This window comes from Macrobrachium nipponense, chromosome 42 (genome assembly GCF_015104395.2).
Source record: "Macrobrachium nipponense isolate FS-2020 chromosome 42, ASM1510439v2, whole genome shotgun sequence".
Taxonomy (NCBI): Eukaryota; Metazoa; Arthropoda; class Malacostraca; order Decapoda; family Palaemonidae; genus Macrobrachium; species Macrobrachium nipponense.
Genome location: NC_061103.1, coordinates 48,676,116 through 48,684,062, shown reverse-complemented (window position 1 = coordinate 48,684,062; position 7,947 = coordinate 48,676,116). Strand labels below are relative to the sequence as shown.

General features: G+C 36.0%; 1 protein-coding gene across 1 annotated transcript; it reads right to left on the bottom strand.

The window, feature by feature from the left end:
* Positions 1-1,569: 1,569 nt before the first annotated feature.
* On the bottom strand, positions 1,570-6,964 carry LOC135213193 (phosphoacetylglucosamine mutase-like). The gene is made up of 5 exons (XM_064247162.1): positions 6,826-6,964; positions 6,352-6,422; positions 4,051-4,276; positions 2,109-2,240; positions 1,570-1,903 (listed from the first exon to the last, which is right to left on the bottom strand). The coding sequence occupies exons 2-5, from the start codon at positions 6,398-6,400 to the stop codon at positions 1,585-1,587; spliced, it is 726 nt and encodes a 241-aa protein (XP_064103232.1). The 5' UTR covers positions 6,401-6,422; positions 6,826-6,964; the 3' UTR covers positions 1,570-1,584.
* Between the last annotated feature and the right edge of the window lie 983 nt (positions 6,965-7,947).

Sequence of the window (7,947 nt, the reverse complement as noted above, 5' to 3'; positions counted from 1 at the left end):
GTGCTGTACAAAGAGCCACCTGAATGAGGACGCTGTGCAAAGAATGACAAAAATCACTAAAAGTACAGCGCTTGACGAGATCTAACAGACGAAGAAGAGCGGCTTGGGTGTCCTCCTTGCCGATCAGGCAAAGAGAAACACTCAGGACTATCCCACTTGTTGCAAGAAGACTGAGGACTGAAGGCAGGCTCCCGCAACCTTTTGACGGGCAGAGACCGATCCCTGAATAAAGACAGCCTCTTCATTGGGCGAGACTCACCAAGAAAATGCCATAAGCATCTCTTATTCGGTGAAGAGTCCCCCAAACTTGAAGAAAGACAAAACACTTCCAAAACACGCTTCCAGTTGCTGTCTCTCGATGCAACCTGAGATACAACAGGTTGGTCTGAGGGGGTGACTGTCTGTGGGCATAGCACACTGACCTCACTTGGGCCTGCGGTATGCCTTCTCCCTGGTTCGGGGGAGTATGGCACTGACCTTTGCCTAGGAGAATCAGTGGGACAAACAGCCACCTCCTCAACTGGCACTCCACTTTTCTCAAATTTAGCATATAATATTGCAATGATGACACCAACTGGGCCACCATACTCACTACTAAATTCAATTTTTGATCAAATTTACTCTCTAGGCTGGCGAAGCGATCGGGCTGGGAAGTGTGGGGAGCAGAAGAAGGAGTAAGTGGTCTAGGAGAATAGATTGGACCAGGAGAAACTGGAATAATAGGAAGAGAAACAATAGGAATATCCATGCTACTAGATTGAGATGTTTTAGCCTGACTAGTTACCTTTTTCGAGCAGGCTTTAGCAGCCTCCTTCCTCTTACAGTTTCTCTCTAATTTATTCAAGTGAGAATCTAAAGTCCTCCATTTCTGATCACTCCAATCCTTGCTTATCACACATCATGTTCACATTGCATACTTGTCCTCTACAATTATAGCAAAGGTTGCGAGTCATATGAAAACTTTGTCATCCTGGTATTGCAGCCTTTACTGCAGTACCGAAAACTAGAAGAGCTAGTGTCATTAGACATGCCTAACTAGCTAACAATTTCACAAAAACAACAAATTAAACAAGGAATACAAACAAAACACTGTCAAAATAATGCCGAAAGGCTACCATAAACGAATACTTCACCAATTCTGAGAAGACAAATGAAATTTAAAAAACCAAGCTGCTTTGAAGAACTTTGTATTGATGGTATCAGTGGCAGAACAAATTGAGCTATTAGCATAGTTGTTCCTCTTCCCTGCCACGTAAATGGGCATGGCTAGTCACTTATAGAAACAAAAAAAATTCAAGCTGCCTACGAGTAGAACCTCTTAGCTAAGTAATTACTGGGTAAGTTACTTATATAAAATTCCTCTTTTTTTTTTTTTTTTTTTTTTTGAGGGGTTCATTGTGAACATTAAATATACATATTCAGTTGCATTAATGTACATATATGTATTCTTTTTACTAACAACATCAGCAAACTTTGAAAAATTCTACCTTAGCAATATTTATCAAAATAAGACCATCCTTAAATGCAAACACTTGAAAGATTAGGATAGAATTATGAGAATCTTAAAAGTACAGAACATTACAATTACCAGAATATTTTGTTAAATTTCTTGTCAGAATTTAAGAGGGGCCACAAGGTTTTGCTGTCACTACGAAGTCCACATACCTTGACAAAATCAGCACCACATAGATGGTTGAGAATTCCGTCACTATTAAACATAGTGATTGTAAGAGAGCCTCCCAAGTGTTCAAGGAAATTTTTCATCATGGCGGCTCCAACTCCATTTGCTCCATCAAAGTAAATTTTTGGCTCATAATTGCCATGAGATGTCCCAGATGAACGTAAATTAACAAAGGCATTGGCTATTTTCTTGTAATAACCATCTTCAGATGGTTCACCATACCTGCAATATAAACCTCAGTCATCCCATTTTTATCAATTTACTAAGTTTACCTAAAAAACACAAGTAATTTTCTCATCAATTCAAGAATTTTCTCCAACACAGAACACATGTACAGTATGTACAATAAAATAAAAACCATGAACTAATTATAGGGGGCAAATTAATTGTCATTGAGAACTCACTATTATAACTATAAAATACTTACACTCCTCCATCATTGTGGCAGGTAACTACATAATGCAAAATGGGTGTGGTTATGACGCCAAGATCTTTCACTTGACCGCCAACAGCAGTAACACCTGTAATAACCGCTTCACAAAGTAGATTGCTACTTGGTCTGGAAATGAGCGTAAAAACAGAAACTTTACAAGTGTGCCCCTTTCATCCCTTCTCTGTTCTTAGGATACTGATCACTCTACCTTTCAATATTACTGTAACTTAACATGAATTTAGGTTACTTATTCGTGCAAGATGAATTTAACATTTATATTTGATTATTATAATTAATTACAGTATATCCACGTCAAACTATAATCAATGGATGGATCTTCATCTTCATTCAAAGGTACTTTGGAGGTAGTATCCATTTGACATGACAAATGTTATCCCTAAAAAGTACACACTGAATATAAAACACATGAAGTCCACATTACTGTATTGAAGGTACACTACTTAGTTCTTTTGTTAAGAATATCCAAGACCAAAATTGCTGTACATAACCATTCATATTCTTTAATTTGTTAATTCATGAAATAATCTTACCCCCAAAAAAAGGACTAGTTAAAATTAAATTTTAAAATTTACATAGGATAAACTGGTGCCGCCAGCCTTGCTCCATGTCTAAAATCCATTACTCCTATTAAATTTGGCTAGCATTGTATATTTTATTAATTTTGCATTAACAAACAGACTTTAATTGAATTAATCTATGGATTATTACTGAATTACTCTTAAGTACATATACCACAATACTTGAAACTTTTTGCTGGTGAATTTTTTCCCATACCTTACCACTGTAGTTAAAGTGCCTTGTACAAAAATTTTTGTAATGCTAAAAATAATGTGCTCATCAAGAATAAAGATCCCAAACCAAGAAAAGTAGTGCCAGCAGGTCTCCCACCCCCATGAGGTCAACTTTCAAAGGATATTTAAGTTTCTTATGTTGTGTACAACTACTACAGAATCTTAAAGAATAATACAGTAGAACCTTGGACCTTGACACTAATCTGTTGCGTAAGAAGCATCGAGATGCGATTCAGTCAAAATCTGAATAAATTTTTTCATAAGAAATGATTGAAAATGGATTAATCCGTTCTTGACCACCACTTATTACCCTAACTTTGCCTTTTATACAAAGCATTACACTTAAATTACCATTAAGTAAGTTCAGAGTTAAATAACATCCTATTAGACAGACTCTTTTTATTTTTAAATGTACGTACAGTATATACTGTACAAAAAACTGGCCTACATCCTATGCAGCATATTACCGATGGTTGACCAAGTGCTATAGGCTAGGCTAAGTATAGTATGTACTGTAATGGGTAGGCACAAAACTTCCTGCTAACAATGAAATATTGAAAAACAAGCCTAATTATTACAGTAAATTAATAAATATTAAAAATAAAACGCTAAATCAGTCACACAAATGCCTTCCTCATACTTTTCAATAATTTCCTCCTTAAGTTCAATTGTGGTTCTTACCATTTTCCTCTTCTGCTTGTCTGCAATGGCTGTCTTGGGACCTATGATTAAATCAAAGTACAGTACAGAACGTACAGCACAGAAAGCCACAAAAACTAAGGAAATATTCCTGCTACCAAGCATGTTACTTGCTCCAAACTCAATAGCAGCAGAGTGAACATGCTCCAAACACCACCACCACCAACAGCGCCAATATGTTTACAAAAATCATATGGTTCATCAGGTCAGACTCCGAATTTACTTGGAATTTTGCATCAAAATCCAATTATGTCGAGTTCTACTACAGTCGAGGACCAAGGTTCCTATTGTCAGAAACTGACATTCTCTGTCTCATGTTCCTGAGAGATAAACCTATGATTAGACTATCACATTCATATTTTTCTGTACTGAAACTAAATAAACAAGGAATAAAAAGATGCCGGTAACTCCACTTAAAATATTACCTTGTATCACGTCCAACATACACCAAAGGCACAAGGGTGGTGTCAATTCTGGCTTCTTTAATAATGTTCTCCATGACTTGTGTAATATCTTCATCTTTGGCGTTGACTAAAGATGTAGCATGCACCTCCCATGCTGGTGCCAGCATTTCCCCCATAGGGTCAACTAATTTCACACCATTGTCTTGGACAGGATTGTGCGATGCTGTTATCATCACCCCAATTGCCGCTGGAACAAAACATGAGTTGATAATGGATTGATATTAAATTTAATTAATCATTCAGTAAACAAATGCTGGTCCGGCCCACTTTACACAATCTCAGTAAACTAGGTTTTTTACAATCAATATCCTCAGATTTCCTGATGAAAGCAATTATAATGAAAAAAAGTTACCTATTACTTAATAGTTACCTGAAAATTCCTCCTCTCATTAGGCTGATGGAAGACAACCCAGCAATCCAAACTCTGTACAATACTTCAACTCTTAAGACAATTGCTTTTCCAGTGCATGAACTAATTCCTAATATAAGTTGCTAAGGATATGCACAGCAACATAACCATACAAAACCAATCAAATTGGATAAGTTCAAGCATACCTAACCCTTAATGGACGGATATACTCACATGAGAAGTAATAACAGGTTTTCAATGGTTGAGTTGAGATGAATGTAGAATTTAGGCCAAAGGCCAAGCACTGGGACCTATGAGGTCATTCAGTGCTGAAATAGAAATTGACTGTAAAATTTTAGATTTGAAAGGTGTAACAGGAGGAAAACCTTGCAGTTGCACTATGAATCAAGTATTAGGAGAGGATGGAAAGTAGATGAAAAAAGAGAATATGAAAGGAGGTACAGTAAAAGGAATGGAAGTGGTTGCAGCTAGGGGCAAAAGACATGCTGTGAAGAATCTTAAGTGAGTAACAATATTGTGCTCCATCGATTTGGGGGAATCGGGCAGGAAGAAGTGCCATTACTTCTATAGTCCATAAATTCACAAATGGAAACTTTTAGACTGGTTCAGACAAAGTGGGCGGCTCATGACAGAGTTAGTTGTGTAATTGACTTCAAGGAGAGATGTACTACCTCTCTCTCTCTCTCTCTCTCTCTCTCTCTCTCTCTCTCTCTCTCTCTCTCTCTCTCTCACATCGTCTTATTTTGTATTTGCTCATAAATATACCCAGGGGTTGCTGTTGGTTTTAGTTTTTATCTTTTATGATAGTATGTCAGTTATAATTGTAATTTTGTAAAGAAAAGAGCAAAGCAATATTAGGAGAAACATGAATCATTCCAAAAAAATTACTGCATCTTTGATCTCGGTAAATTGACGTAAATATTTTACAACAAATACGCTCAGAATTTGTTATTAATTTTAGTTCATATCTATTTTGATATTGTATGAGCTGTAAGTAATTATAATTTTAAAAAATACAAATTTCATAGAAAAAAGGGTTAAAAGAAAACTGAATTCTTCATGAATCTGATACCAACCTGTCAAACCTTGATGGAATCTTCAGTTGTATTTTTTTTTTTTTTTTGTATATACGACCTTACAAGATGCATGTCTTGTTGGGAGGAAATGAAAGAATTATGAGGGATTAAAAAAAGCAAGCTCTCTTCCTTGACAGTTCTTACAACTATGTATGTAATGCCACCTTTTAACAAAAGAGATATGAGGATCCTGCAATTGATAATATTCAGGCTCTACATCAAAGAAGTTAGGGGAAATGATCTCATCTGTGAGCAGATAAGCCTTTAGCTAATTTCAAAGATACAGTATGTACTTGGTATACGATTTGTCTCCTCCAACTGTATATTAGGGCATGAAAAAAAAAGAGGGCTCATACAAGTAAGTTATATAAACAGTTTATTTACATTTTCTGAACATAAAAACAAACTAATTTCTCTCCTGAAATCCTTACCTATAAATATTGTAGCAACAGGAATCAGGTTTAATATAGTTAAGGGACCAAAAACACTGAAACTTTTTGTCACACAGTGAAACCTTTACTTGGAGTTAGCAGACCCTTTATACCACAAACCATTTAATAAATTTACAAGATAATAGTCGAGGAGCATGCTATACACTTAAATTGCTAAATAAGCAAAATCAAAATTACAAAACAGGAAAAGAATGAGTCAATTGTAAAAGGGCTGTGAATTACACTGTACTGTATACGTACTGTGTCTGACCTGCACCTGTACATATAAAATGTTCACGCAAAACAGCACATTATGCTGTACTGTTTGTCAGATTTATCTTCAGTTCTTTCAACATGAAAAATTATTAATAATTCTTCCCCTTACCTTTCGTGTCACATGCTCGTAATCCAGCCAGGAGGCCCATACGGTACATGATGAAGTCCAGTTCATTAGCACTGAAACAAAGAATAATCAGACTTGGTTAATATTCTTGAAAATAGTAATGTATATACTTACAATGAATGGAAAATATTTGCATTTCTTTAAGCAAAACCCTCTTTTGTTTAAAATCATAATGGCTGCTGTGCCAAATACATAATTATAATTCTGAAAACAGGCCATGGGCTTGAGCAAGCACAATAACAACTTCAGCCTAACTATAATACATATGATCCTCTTCCTAGCATTCCTGAATACCAAAAACTATGCCCAAAGCTGCAAGTGAAATTAAATAAACAGATAATCAAAACCTACTATAATTTTCAGTAGTTCTGTTATAATGAACCTCAAGAATAATTTAAACACATATTTGCAAAGGAATGAAGAATCAAAGGGAACTATAGTAAATAAATAACATACTGTGCTTGTCACAAATGGATGGGTTTTCCAGTACAGATCCTGGTCAGGCAGGGCAGTGTCTCCCAGGTGAGGTTACATTAGGTTAGGATGCATTACACAGATGGTTTGTACATGAGATTATTAAGGTTGTATAAAATCCTAAAGGCCTCGAGCCCTTAATCAGGTACACTTCACTATCGATTAGATAAGGAACTAGCCACTTTACTCTTTCTTTGCTGAACTTCTTTTCTCTACAGTGTAGGCTAGCTTGGGCATTTCAGATCACCTTTGGTAATAGCAACCAATTTCTTGCCATCCATTCCCCCACCCAGTAAATACAATGGTTCCCCAACTGTGGTTCCCTCCACATTGTTAGTGGTATGCACAACAAAGATGGTGAAAATGTTCACATACTACACGGACAAAACAAAGGCTCTGATGTTCTTAGCTAAAAACCAATGTCATATAATTGATATTTTTAGCACAATTTCATAAGTATGCAAAAAGTATCTTAGCAGAAAATATTTTTCATGGAAGTTTTTTGTGTTTCTGATGAGTTTTCCATTTCCTTCATTTGTGGACCACTGATTTTTGCACTTAGCCAATCTTCTTATCTACAAAATTCAGGAATCTAAGTCTGAATAAACAAATATGCAGCATAAAAATAATTCTTCAACAAGGATACATTTTAACCTAACCTAATGTATGGCCCCAGGTTCTTAGCTGTAATTACCACCCTAACTTGATCCTGTGAATCATAAATCATACAGATAGAGAAGAATGCATTATAGTCATATTAATTTATAAATCATCCAACACTCGCACAGTAATGTGTATACGGAAAACTAGGTAATAACTCCGTGTCGTTTATTTCTTTGAAAATTACATTTTCCTATAGTATTTGGGTTGCTTATGAAGACTTTACTGTTATTTTTGGGGGTCGACTGTAATTAACCCCCAGGGGCCAGTACTAAACATGGTTAAATACATTTGACGACCCCAAATCCCTAGCGGCTGTTGTACTGGTGGGACTGTTCCTTGCAGTCCGTTCAGAGTTACTACCTCGAATTACCAACATTTCTTTAAAATGGTCTTAAAAACCTACTCTATTACTGATAAACAATGGATGCAGATGTTTGCAGC

Bases quoted from the DNA above. Each gene is read 5' to 3' on its own strand.
- LOC135213193 (XM_064247162.1), bottom strand. From the start codon at position 6,400: ATGTACCGTATGGGCCTCCTGGCTGGATTACGAGCATGTGACACGAAA. The intron at 2,241-4,050 runs GTAATATTTTAA...GCTCATTTCCAG, and splicing joins TATGTTGGACGTGATACAAG to ACCAAGTAGCAATCTACTTT. The intron at 1,904-2,108 runs GTAAGTATTTTA...TTTATATTGCAG, and splicing joins TGCCACAATGATGGAGGAGT to GTATGGTGAACCATCTGAAG.